At 45.0% G+C, this 22,402-nt stretch overlaps 1 protein-coding gene across 2 annotated transcripts in view; it reads right to left on the reverse strand.

The window, feature by feature from the left end:
* Nucleotides 1–22,402, reverse strand: part of nectin1b (nectin cell adhesion molecule 1b) — a 103,299-nt gene that overhangs the window by 57,586 nt on the left and 23,311 nt on the right. For both annotated transcript variants that reach the window (XM_084674680.1, XM_084674679.1), the window contains exons 2-4: nucleotides 4,335–4,706; nucleotides 2,691–2,990; nucleotides 2,154–2,271 (exon numbers count right to left, since the gene is read on the reverse strand). In XM_084674680.1, the coding sequence (XP_084530806.1) occupies nucleotides 2,154–2,271; nucleotides 2,691–2,990; nucleotides 4,335–4,706 (790 nt within the window). The remainder of the gene's footprint in view (nucleotides 1–2,153; nucleotides 2,272–2,690; nucleotides 2,991–4,334; nucleotides 4,707–22,402) is intronic.

The raw sequence follows: 22,402 nt of genomic DNA on the forward strand, positions 1-22,402 counted from the left end.
AATAATAATTTGAATGAGTAGCATGAGTGGGCAATTCAGTGCAATGAGAAAACTGCTCTGCCTTTCTCATACAATGTCACTTCTCTATAGTTTACGGCCCTGACGACAACGTCGATCTCCTCGGCTGTGAACCGCTGGCGTGCGCCTGGCAAATCCGCCGTTATAATAGCAATTCGCTATGGAACAAGCGCTGCTCTTAAAGGGAATGTGAGATGATGCTCTGATTGGTTTATTGCACGTTACGCCCAAACCACACCCATTAGTAATGTAGCTACTTCAGACCAACCCTTTTTAGATTTGCGCCAGGCGCAAAGTCATTTATCCCGCCGGCAAAATAACAACCAAGCTGAAGTCACGCCCACAAAGTTACTTGCGCTTTGCGTTTTGATACTTGCGTTTCAGATCGTCAAAATAGGGGGGTTAACCACGTTTTTCCCGTTCAGTGGCGGAATTGTTTTTCGGAAACTGCAAAATAGCACCAGGGAACTTTGCGCAGGAACACGCCTCCTTTTTCGCTGAACCGCCCACTGGAGCGCAAAGTCATTTCAACCTGCTTCTGTGGAGGGAAAATTCGGCTTTGCGTCGAGTGCAAACTAGGAATGACACTAGCGTCGTTGACTAAGTCAATTGCGCTGGGTGCAAGATAGGGCCCAATGTGTGTGAGTATCTATGTGTTGAGGTAGTTATGCTGTGCATAGGCCTGCTTGTTCCGGGTGGTTCCGGCAGTCTTGTTCTGACCTCCACAGTGAAGCCCAGGGGAGCCTTCACAACAGATTTGGCATCTCGTTCCCACGACGGCAATGGCCGTCCCCTCCTATCTGTCAACCCACTGCCCTCGTCGTTTTGCATCACCATCTCATCCTCCCCTCGTCCTCTCTCTCTCCCTCCTGCTCTAGACTATCCTCTCCATCTCTGCCCATCCTAAAATGAGAAAACATAGCAACGTATCCTCCTTCTCTTGTGTCTGTTGCTTTGTGAGTTTCAGTGTTTCTGCCCTAAGAGTCTGTACCATGACAAGTCCCCTCTCCCTCATTAAAACCCAGCAGTGGCCTGCAGAGCAAATACAAGGAGTTCACAATAGACTATTAATCCACACACGCTGGAGTCCAGTGACATGTTTCTCTTCCCAACTTTCACTAAGCAATTACAGGACAAATTGCTACATTTATCTCTCAATTTTCAGTGGATAATTCCTTCATTTTTAACAGTGATATACTGGGAAAGTGCCACTATATCAAAGTGGCTTTGGAAACAGGTTTATATAGCTGACAAACCAGGAAAAAACTGCATACAGGCACAACAGTTAAAGCAAATTAGTAACTGCCAACATTTCCACATTTAATTGTTCTTCACGAGGTCAGCGTACTGGATACATTGAACGTGCAGTTTGCACAAGGCCAATCTTTACACAATTAGTCAGAGTGAATCAAGCCCAGAGTTATTTGGTGCATCTCCACGAGGAGCTCGGAAAACATGTTCAGTCTGTACTGCCTCACACACAGCCACCCTCCTTGCCCTGATCATCTGTGTGGAGCAAAGCACTGATGTCATCTCTCCGGTATGCAGACTTAGTCCATAGCTCCTACTTCAGCCCAGTCCTGAATGTCTCCTCTGAGCTGGGAACTACAGCCCTCCTCAGCAGACTCCCCTAAAGCACACAGAACAATAACAGTAATCTCCTCTCAACCTGCCTCACCTGCATGGGGGTACGTGGCCCTTCAAAAGGAGACACAAAAGCAAAGCTGTCTGGCTACGTTTTGTTTGCATTTGTCTCACGGTATCAGTGACCATCTTGCAGATAGAGCTGTTTGCAGTTGCCTTAATAGGTCTATTGTACTCAGCCTCAGCTACATGGCTTATCTTCATTACCTATTTTGTAAATAAACCAGGAGATGGGAAAGCTGAGGATTTCAAGAATGGAGAAAATGTGGAGAGCATTTCCCCTAAAAGGGCACTCTATTTGAGGTAGCTTGAAAACCAAAGTAGAAGTGATGTTTACTACCAGCTGAAATTTCTGGGCTGCAAGCTGTTTGAGAACATGCAGCTTTAGTGTGTGGGTGTGTGTGCATGTACATATGTGTGTGTGCTTGTGTGTGTGAGTGTTGGTGTACAATATGTGTGTGTGTGCATGCCAGTGTGTGTGTGAGACTCACAGTTTCCACTGGTACACGGTAACGGGTGGGTTGGCATCAGCGTTACAGGTCAGCTGTACATCCTGACGGTTCAGGTACCAGTTCCCGTCAAAGCCCTCAATCTTCACCTCTGGTTCATCTGCAGGAAAAACACATCTCTTAGCAAGACAGGAGAAACACATCTCTTAGCAAGACAGGAGAAACACATCTCTTATCAAGACAGGAGAAACACATCTCTTATCAAGACAGGAGAAACACATCTCTTAGCAAGACAGGAGAAACACATCTCTTAGCAAGAGAGGAGAAACACATCTCTTAGCAAGACAGGAGAAACACATCTCTTATCAAGACAGGAGAAACACATCTCTTAGCAAGACAGCCACTCGGCCTCCCAGACTACAAACCATATCCGTTGTATTCAAGGAATGATAGTTCAATAGTTAATTAAAGTGGTACTGTATCTTGAGCAAAAAGCAAAATAATGTGTTCATCAACTTGGCGTCGGTCAAACTGCAGTGGGAGATCCTCTCAGTGTGCGAGAATGCGAGAGAGCCTTACACTGCACGTTCAGAACAACGCTGTCTGTGATCCTCTCGTTGCGGTAAGTGACGACGCAGGTGAGTTTCTGCTTGTGGGTCTCACGGCTGGGCACCACCACATAGTTGCTTCGCACCGTCACAGTGCCGTTAGGGTTCCGGGTCTCCTGGAAGGTGGCTTCTCCCTTCAACCTCGTCTCCCACTTGATCACACTCGGAGGTTTGCCATTGGCTGACAGACAGGTGGCCACTGTCATCTTTCGCTTCTGGGCTCGGGCCACAATGGTAGGCGTGGTCAGCGTCATACGTGTCACAGGTCGAGCTGTGGCGAGAGGAAGAGAGAAAAAGAGAGATTGAAGGACATAGTGAGAGATTCATTTATATTTACATGTTTTAATTGTTTTATTTTAATGCTCCAACCTCTGTCCTTTATCAAGAAATACTAATCATGTCTATGAAGATTTGAACAATATGAAGGACATTTTACTTTATAATTATCTGCTCTTCCCCTATCGTCAGAATTTAGATTTAGTGTAAGAGTCATTTGAAATTAAAGGTTTAAAGAGAGGTAAGATGAAAACAGTTTGCAGTGATTGAAATCAATATTTCATTTTTTTTGTGCTTTCTATGGCTCAAAGCAACAACAGAAAAATCTAACAGATGCAGGCGCCATTTTCAAAGTCATCCAATTCAAATCCTTTGTGAGCTGCCAATTAGCAATTTACCCAAGCAACATCAAAAGGCAGGCTCGAACAAGAGCAAATGCACAACTGTAAGTAGATATGAATAGCAGGTTTGTGGGAGCTGCAGATAGGACATGAAGAGCCTCTTTGAGCTCTGTCAGTCAGTTATCTATACAGGTTTTGGCAACCAGTGAGCCGCAAAAAGGCCTCAAAGGGACTAGGAGGCTCACTGACACAAAATGGGGGGCTTGGAGTTGACAAGACACGCTGGCAACAGGGACTACTTAAGCCAAGTGCTTTTCCTTTGCTGGGGCTTAATGGAAAACAAACCAACACTCTATTTCTAATTAGATCTCTAATCAGAGTCAGCATATAACCTTTTCAAAGCTGCCTCTCTGTGAGATAAAGAACACTTCTGCTCCCCCCGCCCATGAGATTATTACACTCCATTGCCAGCAAACACACACCATCAAGAGATGGTGCTTTATTGATTTATGTTTTTGTAGCACCTCTATCCTTTTAATGATTCGCTCTAGGAGCAAAGGAAAGGACGTTCCCTAAGTTCAGTGATGTCTGGGGTCCCCGAGGTCTTACTGTGTAAATGTTTTCATGAAATTGCCAACACATAAAGCAAACTAAGAAACAATGATGTAGAGAGTACAGTAATACGTGTTCAGAGCCAATTACAGGAAGCTTTCGTTGACCCCCCACAATTGAATGATTAAGGTCAAAGTCATTTATTTTTGCCATGTTATTGTTCACTGTACTGTACACCCCCCCTAATAAATGACCTTTTTAAAATGCCATCCTACTGAGCAGTAAAGATATTGTGTCACTGCGCTAACGACCTTAGGACCTTGATATAGTAGTACTACAGTGTAGGATTTCAAGTCACTCCATCTTAAGTAGATACTGCAATGCAACTCAAGAAAACAATCCGTAAGTGTGGCACTGTGGCATAGCTACTTGTTGGTGAGGCTTACCGTACACCGTGAGGTTGACCATGTTCTCGCGGTTGCCAGCAGGGAAGGTCGTATACTCGCAGATGTATGCAGCCTCGTCGGACAGCCGCAGGCTGCTGAACACGATGGTGGTGTCCTCCAGAGAGGGCGTGCGGTGTCGGACGGCGGCCTGCTTGAAGGCGACCCGCTCCTTGAAAGGTGGCAGGACAGACACTCCCAGGGCGGGGTTGGCGATGGCCACGTTCTGCTTGGTGCCGTTGAGGAACTTCTGCCAGGTGACCTGGGAGATCTTCACCGGCGGGTTACTGTTGACGAAGATGCAGCGCAGCTCCACCTGAGAGCCGACGAAGCCTGACTTAATAGAGTCCATCTGTACCATCTGCCCATGGCCCTCTGAAACAAACAAAGAGCGAGAGGAAAAAAAACAATTTCATTACTATTAACAGGAAAGCAGGGCCAAACAAAACACTGCATTCAATACCCGCGACATGCACTGCAAGTCAGCAAGTCCATTCACCCTGCTAGGCAGTGCACACACGCACCCATACACACTCACTCATACTTAATCACATGATAACACCCAACCACCCGCAACCATCCCTTCACTGAGACTCTGTAGTCAGTACGGTGAGTTAGGTTTGTCGCAGGCCTGAGAGATGGAATTAACATAACAGGCACATCTCTCCCCTCCTCCCATTTCTTTACCAGGGAACTGCTTCTGATGAGATGGGAAGAGAAAGGAGAGGAGAGGGGGAACCAATGCATCGCTAATGAAGGAGTCCAAGGGCAGTGATCTGGAGCCAAGTCGTCCCTTTGTCCCCCGCCCCATACCCTCCCTCCACCTACCCTGCGCCAACCTGGCCAGCCCATTGTAACTTTAATTACTTTCCAGTCACAAATAGTTCAATGACCGCCTGAAGCATCTGTTAAAAGACACAATGTGTATCCCTGTGCGAGTGCACCAACAATGAGAACGCACACATTAGCTACATAAAAAGCGAGCAATTAGCAAATGGAAGGGTTCTCTGCCTCTTCATCGTCGCTGTGAGTCACAAAAAAAGGTCAATTAGAGAGGTGGCGCCTCGTGCAAACTTCACCGCGTTTCAAGTCGCTTACGGCGTTTCTGGCTCGGAGTCAAACTCACCCCGCTTCTCCCGCTCCCTCTCTCCTAGCCAGTACTTGTGTCACCTGGGGAATGGCACATGCACCAGTTTCCTGATAAAAGCCTTAAAACCGCTGTCACTTCTACTGCCAGATCCCTCCTTCCCTATCCCCCCTCTTCACGTCCGGCCCACCTGGGTGCCGACGCCCAGGTCCCCCCCCCCCCCCCCCTTCCTGTCCCAGAACAACCCCGATTCCCTCCGACCTCCCCCCAGTTCAGCCTGAAAGGCAGAGGACAGATGTGGCTCTGGGTGGATCTAGGGGCGCCTGTGTCCTGTTGTCTTTGACACATTGGTGTTATTTCAAGTAGATTCATGCCCCTCTCCAGGTGATGTCTGATTTCTCTCTGTGCTTACATTCACGGGCAGCCAACACTATAATTATCTCCCACTGAGAAGCTCCAACCCACAGGAAGAAAGCCTGGGTTAATCATGTTGGACTCGTAAAAAACTAACAACTGAATGATGCTGAAAACAGAGTGGAAATCTACTCCTGCCCCTGATGGGTACAGGGTTGTGGTGTTAGCACATGTATCCTCCTCGCAGCAACTTCTTCACAATGAGCAACAGCGGCTCGCCCATGGATAATAGCTGTAGATAAATCTCCCAGGCAGTCTTTAAAATGTGTAAGAGGATCTGAGAGGCCTGCGTCTATGGAGTCACTGAATGAATACAGAATCTGATCCTACAGCTAGCAGCCAGAAACTCATTGTAGTTCATCCAGCGCACTCAGCATACAGCATACTGTACCCATGGCTGAGCGAGGGGGTGTCTGTGTCTGCTTAAACTAAATAGAATGAATAAGTGTTTGGCTTGGGCCTTGGATGAACTGCTTAACATGTTTTTTTTTTCTTGAACAAGGGCAGCCACATAGGTCATCTGCTTCTTACATTGAATACCACATCATTCAAGTGCAGTATTTTACAGTGAGCGGAGAGGGATACAAAAGGGCCATTCTTTTTTAAGGGACTGAGCACATCTTCTTCCATTCCTCTCAGACCACATCAACAAGACATTCACTATAGAGATTCAAAATCACTTCAGGGAATTGGAGATGAGAGATTGATGGACTAATGTAGTTTGACAGGAAGCACTCGCAACCTCGTCATCCGTACCTTGAGAAACACCTGTGTCCTTGTGCACCCCAGGGCTGTAGTTTAGTTCAGTGTATTACCGTGTAGATTACCAGTTATGGCGTTGGGAAATATAGGCGATGCCTTTTTTGAAATACCAATACAATTTAGTGCGTGCCAACAGTGGTTAGTATTGTCTCTACAGATGAAGTGAAGGGGTGCGGGGGAAAGGGAGGGAAACTCATAAATATATAACTCCAGTACTCTTGAAAACTATTTTGTCAGGGGTTGAAAACGGGAGCGACTGTCCTCTTCCTCCTCCTCCTCCTCCTCCTCCTCCTCCCCCTCCCTTCTATTACTGCACTGGGCCTGGTGGTCCCCTCTCAAAATGCAGCAAATAAACAGAAGCCCACGCAGATGAAGGCCAGGAGGAACGGCGTAATTACACAGCCACAGCCCCTGAGCCACTCTGCGAAGGACTAGGGGCCTCCGGGGGCCCCCTCCTCCACTGGAGGACCAGAGGGGTCTTTGGCAGAGTGCGGAAGAGGAGCTGTAATTAGAGCCTACACCATGGTGCTGCTGTGCGGCAGAAAGAAAGACAAAAAGGAAAAGAGAGAGAGCGAAAGAGAGAAAGAGAGCCAGGGCTGTGCAGAGAAGAGGCAGAGAAAGAGAAAGAGCTGAGAAGGCTATCGAGAGAGAGGCATAGAGGTAGAGAGCAAGCATTGAAAATAACAGCTACTTAGAGAGAGAGAGAGAGAGAGAGAGAGAGAGAGAGAGAGAGAGAGAGAGAGAGAGAGAGAGAGAAATTCCGGATAGTGGGAAGCAGTGAGGCATGTCTGCAGGTAGGTGGGGCTCTAGGGGCTGGTCGCCTGCAGCTTTGTTCTTTAACAGACAAGGTTGAGTAGCAGGGGGACAGTCAGGTGGGGGAGGGGCTGGGTTGGGGGTGGCAGGACGGGCACCAACAGAGGGATGCCTGTGGGATGAAAAGGGAGTTCTATTTCTTAGAGAAACAAAAATGACGGATGAACAAAAAAAGCAACAACATCCCCGAGCAGGGAGAGGAATGGCAGAGTGATCTGATTCATGCCAGGTGAGCTGACTGAGATCGGGGAGGGATAGGGGGGTGAGCAGAGGTTGTGGGGTCACCAATAAAACAGCTGCTCAACCGTCTGGCAACAAGGACCTGCTCTTAGACAGTAACACCGGGACAGGGAGGGCCCCCTTAACAGCACTGTTCTATGAACAATTTGACTGTAGCCAGACTGAGGCTCTAAGGCAACAAGGGGAAAACATGTACCCTATGATGTCTGCATATTGTTTCTTTGGCCGTGCACACTGAAAACTCAATGCGGCAGTAGCTTTAGAATAGTTAAATGACCTTGTGTGGTGGACAGGAATTATGCAAAGTTTTAATCCTGCTACAAGATCTTCTTTCCAGAAGGTGATTGAATGGAATTTAATAACATTGATTAAAACTCATCCTCATCCTTTTGGGATTTGAAATACCAGAGTCTAACAAAGAGATTCACACTGCATGCACAAAATATTTGTACAAGGCAACATTGATGCAATCTACAATGTACGAGTCCATTTGAGCCGATTTCCTAACATAATACTACACATTGAGACATTTAACAGTTGTACAGTGTAAGGGAAATTCAGAGGAAAAAAACTGTGTGCTCTTGCATAATTGTCTGTGCTGGATATGTAGGACTGTTTTCTTTGTGCAGCTCAGTTGACCAGCGACCAACTGTCTCTGAAAAAACAGCTTAGGCTACACACAAGGATCTGTTCCTTTCTTTATCTATGAACATGGGGCCTGATTCAGTTTTAGAGCTCTATGTCATTTAACTCATCACACCCAAACTATATTTGTAATGTTCATTGAGCATTATTGGAGGGCCATTTGGAAGGCCTTTTCCCCCACCCAGACCCTCCAGAGCAGACGTCTTATTGTCTTGATCCAAGCTTCCGTGACGGTACTGTACTGGCATCGGTGCATTAGTGGGACGGCACCGGGGGCGGCATTGCCTGCGCCACAGTAGATAATAGCTGTTTAAACCAGCCCCAGTTCCCACGGCAATGACACAGGGCCTTGTCCTATTCACAGGGACGCATGGGCATTTCAGGGGAGTTTGCATCGAAAACATTGGATCCAACAAACACACATACATGCAAGCATACACACACACACACAGTGACCATTCTCTCCCAATAGGCTCTGTCTCTCAATCGAAGCAGCTTTTCTCCTGTGTTAGTCCAGAATGCTAAGACACATTTCCCTGTTCTGGGAAAACAGTGGCACACTGCCCACCCCATTAATTAATCAAAGAATGAATCGTTAGGAAACCAATTAGGAACTGAAAGCCATTGTGCCCAGATAATCAAATGGTATGACTGACTGTCGGAAAAAAAGAGTGTTTGGTCCTGCCTAAAAAGGTTTATTACCTAAGAGAAAGCTAGTCTATTGTTTTGTTTCTTTATGGTTCCATGTTTGTATGGGGTGTGGTGGGTGTTTGAGGGAGGTTTTGTGTAAATCTAGAGCTAAGAGTATTGATAGTGCCTGGTCTCTTGGGTAAACAATTGTCAACCATCTTCACCAGCTTCCATTGCCCTCCGTGTCTCCCTGAGTAAACACTCAACGCAGCAGCAATACCCCTTACTGCAACAGATGGTTAGCAGCTCCGCTTGTAATTTCCTCCTCCGCACCCAAAAAAACCCTCTAGTTTGAATTTAAAATGCTCTTTTGTATTACACAATATACCCGTTGATGAAGCACCATGTAACAGCTTCTGTACTGTAAATGTAAAACATTATCCCGAATATTTATTCCATGAACGTACTTCCCTTTTCAGGGTAGCAAAAGTGTAGGGATTGTGGGAAAACCTCAAAATGTTCAGCTAGTGAGTTGTTTTAAATATGTGATAGGAGAATGTGAATGACCCAGCTCTAAGACAGAGATGTAGTAGGCTACCCACAAGGGATATGGAATTACAACCTTCAGGCTCATAGAGCAGAACCTTAGCCAGTCAACCATATGCTCGCATCTCTCACCTCATGCGTACAGATCCCCGCCCACACGACTATCTGATGCAACCCGAGCAAAGAGCACGAGCCTACAACAGCCCAAGCAGCTGGAAGGCGTTTTAAATGTCAAGGGGATGCATCACACTGCCTACAATCTGCCTACAAACGAATCATTGCTTTTGCCACTGGACGCAACAGACCTCCATCTTGAAGCATTTAGAAGTGATACGTTTCAATTAGCATCATCACAGCTTTAGACGTGTTTCTCCCTGTGTTTTCAACATTCTAGACAATTCAGCACATTTTCAGCCAGGATTCTTAATGTTGAAAGTATTTAAATATGTAACAGTAATCTGGAATTTGGCTCTTCTATGACCTTGGAAAAGCCAAATGCTGCTGTGCCAAAAATAACGTTTTGCCTGGGAGTCTCTAGTATCAAGTGTAAAGACAGTATCACAAACCTGCCTTCCCTTTTGTGCCTCACTTGTACTCTCTTGCTCTTTCTCTTTCTCTTGCCCTTTAGCTTTCTCTAAACAAGGCCACTGCAGTTTCGGTACTGAAACAAAAATAAACAATGTTGACGTTACCTGACCAAATGGCTGAATGACATCACCCCCGATACGAGATAACAGAATAAGGGGACAACTGTCACCAAAAGTGCAGGCAAAACAGGGGGGAGGAAGCGAGAGTCAACAACCTCCAAATGGTCAATGATTACATGAACAGAAACTGAGAGGTAAACTGAGAGCTTTTTTCAATACTTTCAAACCTTGCAGTATCTGGAAATTGACTGCACTGAGAAAAGGTATGAAAATATCACTGCTGTAAAAACATTTGTTTCCGCTAAAGCCAAGTGGAAAAGTCCAGATTTTTTTAAAATAAATTTTCGGCGGGCAAAGCACATCATCCTCTAATGTTGAGTGCTATTACATAGTGATGAGGGCTGGTTATTTTCAATAATGCTAATGTGTCCTCAGGCTTTTAATTTGGGGCAGCTGTTGAACATCTTAATAAGAAAATGTTCTGACCAATAAAAAAAGGTCATAGGTATGATACAGACTGATGCATTCGGAGCCGGGACTGGACGGACCCTGGAGGGAGCATATAGCCTATTTATCCATCAGGTAGCAGCTAAAGTGGTTATATAAATGTGTTGTAGAGGATTTTCAGAAGTGATTTGGCATGGAGGGGGTAGGAGCAGTAAGAGCGACAAGCAAAGGGTCAGGCGTAGTGACCAGCTTACAGCACTTAGGATATTAAAGTATAGGAGGCCCTGTGGGTTGGGTCTGATGCAGGGAGCACACCTCATGTGGACAGATCAGTATTAGAGCAAGATGAAAGCACGTCTAGGCAGCAAAACCATAAATATCTCCTCATACACAAGATGGCCTGTATTACTTGCACAGGCATGATTAGGCAAGCTTAAAGTGCTTAAAAAAAGTTTGAAAGCAAAACTGAATGAACTTCTAGCCTGTCTGAAACTTACACCAACAGATGACACAGCATGTTGATGATGACTCCATGATAACCCAATTGGAATGGGAATTGGACTTGGATATTTATTGACATAGTGCCCTACAAAACTCTATTCAGAATCTCCATAGACCTGCATATTTACGTTATTCAGGATTAACATGAAGCATGGCTTGCAAACGAATGTTCAGTGACACCTAGACCTACTCCTGAGCAAGCAGCCTCCCTACACCTTGCACTTTGACGCACATTCAGCAAATCCAGCATGAAATGTACAAAAAGTCATGCCAAAAAGTGCTGAGAAAGAGGCCGGCCATGGACAACCATGCATGATAAATCCTTTCCCCACACCATCTGTTCTATTGTCCAAAAGTAAAGATAAGTCTAGCAAAAAGTACAAATGTCACATTTCCATGTAAAATTGTGAGCAAGTCAGCAATACATTGAGCAAAAAATATAACTAATAATATACATTTAGCACAAATAACACCAATTGCTGACCTTCGAAAGTCAATACAAATTCATAACTTATTGATATTGCATGTGATGTAAATCCATATAACACATGCAACCTAACCTTTGGGAATGCACAGCACAAGCTCAAAATGCCTTTTTTCAGACACCTGACCCATGGCAGCATGACCTTTCCTGGCTGAGCAAATGATCTATCAATTCCCCTTTCTCTCTTTACAAAGACCACCTTAGGTCTACACCCTATGAGTACCCAAGAGAGAGAGAGGTCACCCCCTTCACAATAGTAAGAAATACTCTTGCAAGGCCACAAGTGTATAACAGCAGTGGAAAAAGTTACAAATTCAATCAATATTTGATCAGAGTCACTTGTGATATTTCAAGACTCTCCACGGTGTGTTATAATGGGGGCGGCCTCCATAGATTTCTTGAAAGAAAGTCATGCCGTGCGAACTCATGCATTATTAAAGATGTGTGAGGAAAAATTAGAAGAGCTCGCTGTCATCAAAGTGCATCTTTAATGGTTCTTGGGACGTAAACAGGACAGTCGGGGGCACTGAGCACACAACTTTGCTTGTTGGCTTAGCATGTAATGTTGTTCTTCCTCTACAGAGTGACGAGCTGGGGCAGACCATTTATTCCATCAGAGCCATTAACATGTAGGAGTGGGAATTCACACTCCAGTTGGAGTGGGCAGTGGGCTGAAGACCCCGTCTGCTGCTATCAATTAACAGGCGCACTTAGTATGTGTCGGACTAGTCATCCACAGGGGACCTTGACAAATGTCATCCTGCTGCCGTAGATCTCAGCGAGAGCGAGCCAAGCCATCTGTAAACCAACAGGGCCATTCAAGTAGCCTGTTAAACCAGACCGATTGTTGAGCTTGAATTCGGTTTCAATCCTCTCTTATAGATGAGCATCTTTTTCTTCAACTGACCTATTACTACAGACTAATATCCTGATAGTTGGTCTGAAAAACGTATGTCTAACATATGTTGATTTTCTGATTGAATGAAGATCAATCCAACTGGGTATTCTGCCAATTTTGCCAATGCCCAGTTATAACTTATCTTGGTTCAAGCTTAATATGTCAGACTAATACTACTAAGTCAAAATTAATGCTAGTGTAGTCAGTAAGTAGTAGTAATCACACCAATAAACACATTTTAACAACAAATTCATCAATGACATTACTCAGTGGTGCTGCAAAGAACCCACGACAACAGCTGTACTTTCAAAGGGTAGAGCCAGAGACTGTGGGATGTTCAATGACTGAACTAAGACGTTACACATAACAGATGACTTTATCTACCAGAGAAAATGTATGCTAGCGAGACCCTATGGAAATGAACACCCCCTAGGGGCATGACTTCACAAGGGATTTTAGAGTGTTTTAAAGAAGCACATGGACCCAGGCACCCCCCTTTCCCTTTGCATACTTTTTGATCATAAAGCTCTACAAAATCCAGTGGTTCTAGGCAGGACTCCCAGACCAGAGCTGAACCATTTCCTTAACCATGACCACAGGAGATCTTTCCAAGGGGATTCGGGTAATGCTCCATGTTCCACACACAACCATAGGAATGCTCTCCACATCTCAGGACTGAACTCACTCTGAGGCATGTGCTCCCCAGCTGTGATCAAGTATTGACTTTCCCACCACTCACTGAACTTCAACACACTGTCCACACACTCACTCGCCCGCTCTCTTCTACATCCTGCTACGAGATGTGAGGCATCATCTCACACGTATCTTGTGATATAGAAATCCTTCAGATCAGATCAAATCATTCTGTATAGCAAGGGTATTTTTTTTATATAGTACCTGGTACAGTGCTGAATGCATTGTATGATCAAAGACTCACAAGTGTAAATACTACAGCAACTCTGATCGAGTTAGACCAGGCAATTAAGACAGGGATGATATCCCAATTTGGCTTTGCAAATGTTTCTGGGCACAGTTGTTCTACTAAGTGGAACATTGTTGTTGTAATAAAATGGATAAACTGTTAACCAGTCAGAAATGTCAGCATTTGACCTGACGTATGGTATTCAGCAACAGGCCTTTCAATTAAGTGACAAGGGAGACATAGGCAGGGAACAACAAAGCCAGTGCCAGGGGAAAGGGGAAAGGGGGAAACTGAAAAACGAGAAGGGTGGTGTGGGGTTACACCAGTCTCTGCTGGTCTTTAGATGTCGTACAATGTGTACTGACATAAAACACCATCAGTAGAAGGGAATTCTAATGTTGACTTCGAATACAAAAGATAAAAACCACTGAACCCAGTAGCCTAGCACTTCAAAATGATTGTACAACAGAGAGAGAAGGTCTTTCGCATTTTGGTACTCTTTCACACCAAATCATGAGGTAATTGACTTGTTTTTTCTCTTCATGTAGTCTGAACACAGCTGGCTGGGTGGGCTGTGGGTTCATGGGTGTATGGAAACGCCAGGAAATGAACCCCATAGCTTTACAGAGCCAATGTTGAAAATCAAGTCGAGGGCCTCACCATGTTCAGCCTAGACAGCCTTCAACTAAAAGCAAAAAAGCACTCTTGGGTACATGGTACATGCTGATGTATAAACCATTCAATTTACCACTTTAACCATGAAAATGATCACAAAGTTTCCATGCAGTCTAGAATCTGCAATGAATTGTGCTTATGCAATGCACAGGAGAGAAAAGACTTACAGATGTCTATTGCTGTAGATAATTGAGGATTTTATGGTAATTCCAGTGAAGCCATGGGTCTGCCAACAGCTTGGCCATTAACCGCCATCAACGCTATATTGTAATTACCTCCCATATTTAAGATTTTCTGTAGCTAAACTTCAAACTGCATCTATCTGGACTCACGGGATGCATAATAACAACGACTTGAGTCCTCCATCAGGTGGTATATCTCAAACAGGGTGAAATGAGCCGATGAGATTAGAATGTGTTTTGGCTGGTAGGCTTTGATGAGAAAAAAGAAGAAAAATATAAAAATAAATACAGCTGACAAATCATGATAGTGTGTTACTATTGATCAGAGACTAGTGTAAGTGAGAAAGGAGTCACAGGGAGATTCAACAACTCAATTATGCCATATTGAAATTACTGTCATTCACTTCACTGTGCAGCGAATGGAGAGGCTTGGTTTACCAGGGGAGAGGGCGATTAGAATGCTAGGCTTGCCATCAGGGTAGAGAACTGTCTCCAAGGATGACAGGATCTCTCAAAGAGTTGTTCATGATACGGGACTCAACCTCCAGCTTTCCACTCAACAAACAAACTCCTACCCCGAACGAAATATTTCACACGCACACCTTCTCTCTGATATGAACCATATTCAAAGTCTGCTGACACAGGCTGTGAACTGACTGCATGACCAGCTCAGAGACACACAAGGCCTCACCCATGGGAGCCCAGACCAAATAGCTTGCTAACTGCACTTCCCCCAACATTTCAGAGGGTTGTTTTGGAGCTCCAGCTTTAAGCGTTGTCCTTCCTGCCTGCGCCTAGTCTGGGCTGTTCATCGTTTGACAGGATTGACAAGCTCCCGGGCAGAGCTGATTAAAAGCTTTAAGGTCAGAGAAGTGGGACAGCTATCGAGCGAACACCTGTCTCCTGACTGTGAGCCGGCCCCTGCTGGGTGTGTCCTCCATGCGTGCTGGATCAATGGCTCCATTAAGGCTCCATACACTCTCCCAGCTGACAGCCCTGCTTTGGCTTGCAAAACAGCCTTTCACCTGGGAACGTTTCCTCTTTTTACTTCTCCTTTCCCTCTGCTGCTAAGTATACATGTTGGTAGACAGTCTAATTCCATACAGGCAGGCTTCCAACAGGAATTGGATAGAGTGGATCAAAATAGGAGAGCTTAGGGTTTACTTGGAAAATTAGCTAACCTAGCACAGCATGCATTATAGCACATCATAGCATATTGTTCTGAAACTTGTTATGGTGTTACTCTGAGATCTGTTATTGAGCTTGCTACAATGCATTTATTTACGGCTGGCAGCTTCCTAAACATTTGCTTGTGGACAAAAAACTGGAATTCAAGATCTGATTCAAAGAATCAATATATGATTCATGTGAAGTTCAGACAATCTTTCCAAAAGTAAAAACAATACGAAAAATCTGAGTTTGCCATCCCTTGTAAAACATCCACCCGCAATGCAAAAGTTGGTCTGTTTTTCTTACTTGTTTTTAAGGGGGTTAGGCGGCGGGGGGGGGGGGGGGGGTCCCTTTGCCACAGCTGGTGCTATTCTATCAAACTCGTTGGTGTCCTAATCCAAGAATGGACATTTCAATTTAGCTCTGCTAGAGTTGGTTGATAGTGGAGATACCACCCAATTCTGCAGATATCTATACTGACTTCATTTCTGTGACCCCAACACTCAGAGTCCCACGTATCTTACAGAAGCTCATCTCTCCTTTGACATCTTATCTAACATTCATCTGTTTGAAAAAAAAGAATACAAAATCCTGTGGTTTGTACGGGTTGGATAAGACTAGTGAAGGATGAGATTCACTGAAAATCCCTCTAAGCATGTTCTGCCCCACACAGTGCAAGCATCCCACAAAAATCTCTTATTTCACAGGTTCTAACACTCTCTCCCACACAATGCTGCGGTCTAACCGGTGTGTTGTGATATGATTCAGAGCTGGAGCACAGAGGCGTATTGTACTTCAGCTTCCTCCATATAAGAAGACCTTGGTTCAGTCTACACATAACAAAAGATACTCAGTTGATAATGAAGCACATGCAAAAATGCAACAATGAGTTTTGACTATTCTAAACTAAACCACAGCAATGACATCCGTGTCTACTTTTAGATGTGTGTAAAGGACTGACTACACAACAGAAGTGAGAAGAGCTTCCTAGCAGAGTGTTTTTACACAGATGTAAAAACAGGCTCCCTTGAGCCAGGAGAGAGGTAGGGGCCAAAGCAAAGTGCTATCTATAACCATCCCCATGTTTAATCTGTCTATGCACTCTAACAATATCCAAGTTGCATTGAAATCATGTAGTCAAGCCAATGTCATAAGTTACTGTTGCGGGCCAAATGATGGTCACCTTAAATGCATTGTTAAGTCATGCCTTGTGTTTTTCTTCATCAGTGTCACACACAGATTGCAACCTATTTGGGTCTATACAATCAAGTCACTGCTTAAGTGAAGTAGTCCACTGGTGCGTTGCCATGGAGCTGCCACTTCTACATTAACATGGGTTGGTTTGTGATGGAGAGAGCGTTATTTGCATGAAGGATGGGTGTCTCATTCTAATGAGCAGCATCTCTAGTACCAGTGCATGTGTTTATGATGCTAATGTGGCAGCTGGAACAGAGATTGGTATGCAGAACCCCCAAACATACAAACAAAGCATTTTTGGGGGGTCTATATTCTTTGCTATGTGGCTTTGGATACACAGCAACACCTCAACATGCTGACATATAACTACCTTTAGATGGCACTGCCTTTACTCTCCAAATGGGTGTATAGTACTTACAATATTCATGAGGCAAATGGTTCATTTCATTGGAATCGTTAAGCTCTGGCTGTAACAATTCCTACTGATTGTCTCTTGGTCACTTAGTGTTGAAAAATGCCCGCTAGAAGGCATATCTCTAAGCACGCGTAATATCCCATGTAAAGCATTTCAGAAAAAAAATGTATGCACTAGTGTATTGTAGTATTACCAACCAATTTAAAGTAATAATTCCAGCAATTTAATTATCAAAGGAAATAATTCCCTGGAAGTGGTATTGATGTTGTTCTGCAGCTAACTTTGTCTTTATATTCCCAAAGTTATTTTGGCAATGATATTACTGTAACTGGTATCATCTAAAATATAATGTATTTAAATGAGTACAAATGTATTCTTTCTTCTGTAATCCTGCTGTTGTATAGCAAAAACTATAGAACAAATACAACAGTTAAATATTTATGCGCCCATTTCCAAGCTACAAGCAGAATTCAGTCAGCTGCACTAAAGCGAGCCTTGTAGTGACCTAGTTAGTAGAATGCCAGATGACAAGGCCATGCCTTCTTTCCATGCCCAAGACCAGCCAAGCAGAAACAGCTACGCGGAGCATGATATTTTGCACAAGCATCCTTATCGTTACTGTTGTGGAAGGATGCGTCTGGGACAGCCAGTTCTGTGCCCTAGTCTTTGGCTGATTAGGCGGGTGAAGGGCAGCTCCTTGGTTCTCCAGTTCTCAGTGGCAGGCAGGGCGTCTGGGCTTTGTTAATGTGCTGCCACTCCCCTGCCGGGTGTGCAGGCCCGGGCAGGCTGAGGTGACGCTCCCCTGTTTCCCACCGCTCAGCCAGCCTGACTTTGCTTGGCTGATGAACTGTGACGAGACACAACTTCAAGGTTGTTTGAGCTGCGTTTAGCCACGCAGGCCAACAAGGAGGAGCGTAAAATATAGTTGCTCGCTGCCGACGGCTCTCAGGCTTTCTATCAGCCGCACCAGTGACACTTCACTGAACACCTAAAAGATATCTTTTTTCTTTTTTGGACTGAAAGTAGAGTCAGTGAAAGGGGCTCTGGGAGCCAGAAGTTTACTCTTCAGTACACGCAGAAGAGATCATAAACCACGTCACCTACATGCAGAGACATGATCAGGTAGACACACCCTCAGAGTTGATACAGTTTGCTCTGATCCCAGGCTTGAGAGTAATTGCTTCACAAATGACTCAGTCTTGACATGAATGAGTGGGAGGTGCACTTCTTTTCTTTGCCACCCCAGAGGTACTTTGGACTTGGACTCAGGAGCTAATTCCTCCCCAAAGTACAGTAAAGCCAATTCTAGACATAATTTAGAAAGCACAGGTTGTTGTCAGGTAGCCTGACGTTGACAATTATCATATGATAATTCTAGTCAGAATATGAGTCTGAAACCATTCCGTTGGGCTGAGAGTATGTGGCGTGTTTCAACCGAACCCGGAAAAAAACGCCTCTTCGCTAAATTGGATAGACCAACAACCAATCAGAGGAACGTAATATGTTGTTTGTTGAAAACAAATTCAACCCAAGCACTCTGTGGTGATGTGGTTGATTACGTTACTGTTGATCATCTGTCCATCATTGTATAAAGCCCGCCCTGACAATTTGATTGGTCCGAACAGCTCCTTTTCTGACATACTTTTTCCCAAAACTAGCGATCCCAGACCCAACTTCCGGATCAAATTTTTTTGTGGGCGGGGATGTTAGGCTGGCAGCCAGGCTAGTTGCCAGGATGTTCTCTCAACAACCTGTAGGTGTTCTAATGGTCTGTTGAGCCCCAGCTGTTGTTATTCGGAGCTTTGTTTTCAATCAGTTAGCTGTGAGTCAGAGAGAAGACTCATGTCACACCACTGCGGTGCCTGCCTACCACGGACATATTGAAACAGGACCCAACACGACTGTAAGCTCACAAGCCGTCACAGGGTCATTTGGGGGCTGCCACGAATCAATGGGCCAATTGTGCATTTTAGAGGCCACTCGACACCTTTAAAAAATGCATTAGATTACGCTTTTCCACAAATAGAGAGCAAGAGTGCCTGCCAAAATGTTATAGGCTGATTATACAGCTGTCCCCCTGTGTCTTTCACGGCATTATCTTAGAGAGATAGAAACAATACATTCATGTTTGTCTAAAGCCAATTTTCATTGTTAAGGAGTAAACGTTACATCATAAAATCACTCAACATGACCCGAGCAGTTTCCCATCTATTTTGAATATGTTAACGTGAAACTGACCACCTGTGCACTCTTGGTCAGTTGAAAATGCTTCTGAAATAGAAGGTACATCAATTCTCCATCGTGTCTAAATGTCCTCTTTGGCCCAGTTGTCAGATGAGTCAATAGATGCCCCACATGAATAAACCAGCAGGCCTGAGTGTTTGCATGCCAAGGTGTGTGAACCTGTCTCCCTCCGACAACACCGTTGCTTGTTGACCTTGAGCCTGCGGTCACCCTCAGATCTCTGTTATGGAGGGCGGTACGAACCAAGCATTCAGTCTGCTCTCTGCGGCTGCCGAGGTCATATGGCTCACCCCTCATGAGGGATGACAAGAAAACTGATGACAGCAGCAACAGAGGACGATACACGGCCAAATACAGGCCATCCCGGGTCTCCCACCTAGTACCACACATAAACACCACAGTCAATTTGGCTCCAATTGGTTTGTTTTTGTGACAGTAAAAGGGGGCTTTGTCTATCACTCGCAACTCTGTTATATGTCACAGAGCTTGAAAGATGTGTGTAATTTAAGCAATATATCACAGATTCTTAAGTCTAGAGGCACTACACATACTCTTCATCCATTATCCATCTCACAAATAGACAAATAGTCAGCCAGGCTCCAGTAACCTGCGGGTATCAAAATGTGCAAAGATGGCACACTGAAAGCTGAGATGTAGCAGGTTCATACAGAAAGACAAGGTGATAAAAAAAGAGCCATTGTGAGGAAAGGGTATGTCTTTTTGTCATTGAAGTGTGACAGCGTCTCGCCATGTGTGGCTGTTCCAATGGCTTGCTTTGGGCCTGTTGACCTATGTGTGCTCAGTGTGACACACATCCCCACCCCTCACGCTCCAACACCCAGTGGGAGGGAAGGTGGGCAAAAGGGTGGAAAAAAGAGAGTGTGATATTTGATAGAGGAGAGAGAGAGAAAAAATACTGAGTATGTACAGTATGTGTAAGACAGAGAAAGAACGAAATAAACTGGGAGAGAGAGAGAGAGACAGAATGACAGACAGACAAAGTGAGGAGGTGAAAGAAAAATTAGGGGGAGAGAAAAGGAGTGTGACTTCGAGACAGAGAGAGAGAGAGAGAGAGAGAGAGAGAGAGAGAGAAGCAAAGGAAGGTATAGTGTGAGAAGAAGAGGCGAGAAGTGGATGACAGAGTGCAGCAGAACAGCTGGGGTGCCAAATCAGGGGGAGACGAGAGGCTTGTTTTGCCCCAGTGCAGTGATGAGGGAGAGCGAAGCGCATAGTGCATCACAATTTCATTTAAGCATCAGTGCGTAGCTTAGAACTGCATTATGGGAGCAAAGCAGCAGAAAATATCCTTGAGGAATGGCAGCATGAAAATGTGGTATATTTATAGATGGGAACACAGCACAATGATTTCATTAAGTTAATTAAAGGGCAGCTACGAACAATCACAAAGTGTGTACTTTGAATTTTTAGAAATGTTATTAATTTCTATATGTCATTTTATGATCCAATAGAGATCTTTGTCTTCAGTTCATACTACACTCTTAGTTAGCACACAATGTTTTGGGCAAATGTCGTTGGAATGTCCAACCAGGAAGTCACTGGCAAAATACTCTCAAATAAGTTTGGACAGGGAAGGTAGTTTACTGTCAACTTTGTCTACCACGTAACAACAACAACGGAACCTGTCAATCTGAAAACCTCAATTACCCTCCTGAAAAACCTCTCCAAGGTGCTTTTAGTATTGATCAAATAATTACAGGCTATACAGGCTATTCACTATGCCAACATTCTGGAGAAGAGGAGAGGAGTGGAGCGAAGCATTGCCTCCATGTTTGGGCTGCGTTCCATAGAACACCTGGTTCCCCAGCTTTGGCACCTTCTTCCCAGATGCGGAAAGCAGATGTGCTGATGAGAGGGGCTGTCACGCTGTGATGTGGCAGTGGCTCCAGTGTGAAAAAGTGAAACAACAGACCACAGGATTCGCTCCAATATCCAGGTAAATAAAACAAGAGTATGAAGAGGAAAGACAGGGCGCAGTTACAAATGTTTCTTGAGGGGCATATAAAACACACCATAGGAAACGTTGATGTCTCAGTCCCTCCCCTTTCACCTCTCCTTGTTCTGTGTCTCAGAGACAGGATGAAGGGGCGGATTTGGCTTCGTAAAAGGTCAATAAAGCAATACACAGTGGGCTTGTCGACACAGGATGCAGCCCTATCAGTGGGGTAGTACTGCAGACACCTGTAATTTACCATGGCCTGGTTTCCATATCTCCACTAGTGAATACAATTCATTATACAATACTGAAGGGGACTGGCATAGAAAACACACAGACAGACAAACAAACTGGAGTTTGGCCAGGGTGGAGGGAGGCTGCAGGGGGGATGGGGGGGGGGGGTGGATGAGAACACTTCCACTGCAGGAGCCAGACCAGACACACCATGCTTTACTCTGACGAAGCAGACAGGTCAAAACTCCTCACAGAAGGCTACCTGCCTCTCAATGAAAAGGGCAAATGTGCGACCCCATTTAATACAGGATTCTGCAAAGGATCATTTTTCGGCTGCTGCTGTAGTGTGAAAGTCTTCCTTCCCAGCTTCTGTCCGTCTGCTACATCACCACAGATCCTCATACAAACACAAGGTAAACAAACACTCCCTGAACAAATATGATGTGCGCATAAACCTCCATGTGCCTAAGGACGGGTTTAACAGCTTCTCTACGTGACAAAGTTCCCAGCAAAGGAACAGGCTAAACAGACCCAGCGAGCTGATGTCACCCACCCTTGTTTCTATTCCAGTTGGAGGATCTGGGTTGGGAGGGTGTGGTGTCCTATGCCACAGGCCTACTCTCAGGGCAGCCCTCTGTATAATTTCTACACATTTCCCTAACCGCAACATGGCCAATATGGGATGGCTACAACCCCATAAGCACTGCCGCCAGCTAAGAACACCCCAGCTGTGATGTTGTGTCTGTGTCCCTTAAGGACGCCAGGCCTGTCTGTGCCGTGTGCATTAGGAGCAGCAGGTCGGTTGGGGCAGCGTGTCTGTGCTTAGAGTGACTGTGCTGTGTGTCTGTGCGTAGAGTGACTGCTGCGTGTCTGTGCTTAGAGTGACTGTGCTGCGTGTCTGTGTGTAGAGTGACTGTGCAGTGTGTCTGTGCATAGAGTGACTGTGCTGTATGTGTGTGCGTAG

This window comes from Hypomesus nipponensis, chromosome 15 (genome assembly GCF_054491055.1).
Source record: "Hypomesus nipponensis isolate SF chromosome 15, ASM5449105v1, whole genome shotgun sequence".
Lineage (NCBI taxonomy): Eukaryota > Metazoa > Chordata > Actinopteri > Osmeriformes > Osmeridae > Hypomesus > Hypomesus nipponensis.